The sequence below is a fragment of the Gossypium hirsutum genome, chromosome D09, assembly GCF_007990345.1.
Source record: "Gossypium hirsutum isolate 1008001.06 chromosome D09, Gossypium_hirsutum_v2.1, whole genome shotgun sequence".
In the NCBI taxonomy this organism is placed as follows: Eukaryota; Viridiplantae; Streptophyta; class Magnoliopsida; order Malvales; family Malvaceae; genus Gossypium; species Gossypium hirsutum.
Window position 1 is genome coordinate 51,915,871 of NC_053445.1, and position 1,223 is coordinate 51,917,093.

A 1,223-nucleotide genomic window follows, 5' to 3' on the forward strand; every position below is an offset into this window, starting at 1 on the left:
GATCAATTCATTTTATACAACTTTTCTTGCTTTTGTTTGAATATTTGTTTTATGCTGTTTCTCTTTTCTTGGATTTTAATTTTGATCTAAAGTCACTTGATTTTTGGATTTTAGTTTTGATCTGAAGTTACTTAAAAAGTAGCATCTATAATCTTCAAGATGTTCGATTTTCAGTATTTCTGGGTCTTATTATGGCTTGTTTGTCGAGAAATTCTAATGTGTGGTTTTGGATATAGGTTTAGTTGAGGCAAAAGTACCATGTAACCTTTTAGTTGAATGTTTTACATGTGGAGTAGTGTATAATCTATCATATGTTTTACACACTGCTGGGAGGTACTTAGTTAAGCGTTTTAGAAAGGCTCAGTGCCCCATTGTTGAGAGGCTTACAAACTCATTGATGATGCATGGCCGAAACAATGGAAAGAAACTTATGGCAGTCAGGATTGTGAAGCATGCTATGGAAATTATTTATCTCCTGACTGATCAGAACCCAATTCAAGTCATTGTTGATGCCATTATCAACAGGTGGCCTATATGACCTTTAAGAATTTCCTTTTTCAAATGTATCACTAGCTGACTTTAATCTTTAAAGTAGCAGATGATGTTAATTAAAACATCTTCCAATTCTGGGTTATCTTTGTTGGATCAATCTTTGATAATCCTTGTTGATTTTTGATTGATATAACAGTGGACCTCGTGAAGATGCTACTCGTATTGGTTCTGCTGGTGTTGTGAGGCGTCAGGCTGTTGATATTTCTCCTCTTCGTCGAGTGAATCAAGCCATCTATCTCCTCACCACTGGTAATCGTGAGTCTGCATTCAGAAACATTAAAACTATCGCTGAATGTTTAGCTGATGAGCTTATTAACGCAGCAAAGAGATCATCTAACAGGTAAATAACAGCCTTTGAACTCCCGTGTTTGAACCTTATTTTGCTTTGAAACTAGGAACTGTCCTTGCAATCCCATTTATTTACCACAGCTTGCTTCATCATTCTCGTGTTGTTTGTGCAGCTATGCCATCAAGAAGAAGGACGAAATCGAGAGAGTTGCCAAGGCCAATCGTTGAGGAATTGGTAGGACTTTGCATAAACCATGGCAGTGGACACTTCTGTTTTTTATTCAGTACTTTATAAGTTACCTATTTTGTGTTCCGAACATAATATGAATGTTCCGTTATTTAAGTTGAGATGTTATTGAAGAAAGCATATCCTGTTTTGGTTA

At 36.1% G+C, this 1,223-nt stretch overlaps 1 protein-coding gene across 1 annotated transcript; it reads left to right on the forward strand.

Annotated features, from left to right (window-relative positions):
• The first annotated feature begins 98 nt into the window (after nt 1-98).
• LOC121221032 (40S ribosomal protein S5) lies at nt 99-1,223 on the forward strand. The gene is made up of 3 exons (XM_041101363.1): nt 99-525; nt 689-892; nt 1,014-1,223. Exons 1-3 carry the CDS (start codon nt 398-400, stop codon nt 1,066-1,068), a joined length of 387 nt encoding a protein of 128 aa, XP_040957297.1. The 5' UTR covers nt 99-397; the 3' UTR covers nt 1,069-1,223.

Excerpts from the sequence above, each read along its gene's own strand:
- LOC121221032 (XM_041101363.1), top strand. The coding sequence starts at position 398 with ATGATGCATGGCCGAAACAATGGAAAGAAACTTATGGCAGTCAGGATT. Across the intron at positions 526-688 it reads GTTGATGCCATTATCAACAG|TGGACCTCGTGAAGATGCTA; the intron begins GTGGCCTATATG and ends TTGATATAACAG. Across the intron at positions 893-1,013 it reads GCAAAGAGATCATCTAACAG|CTATGCCATCAAGAAGAAGG; the intron begins GTAAATAACAGC and ends TTGTTTGTGCAG.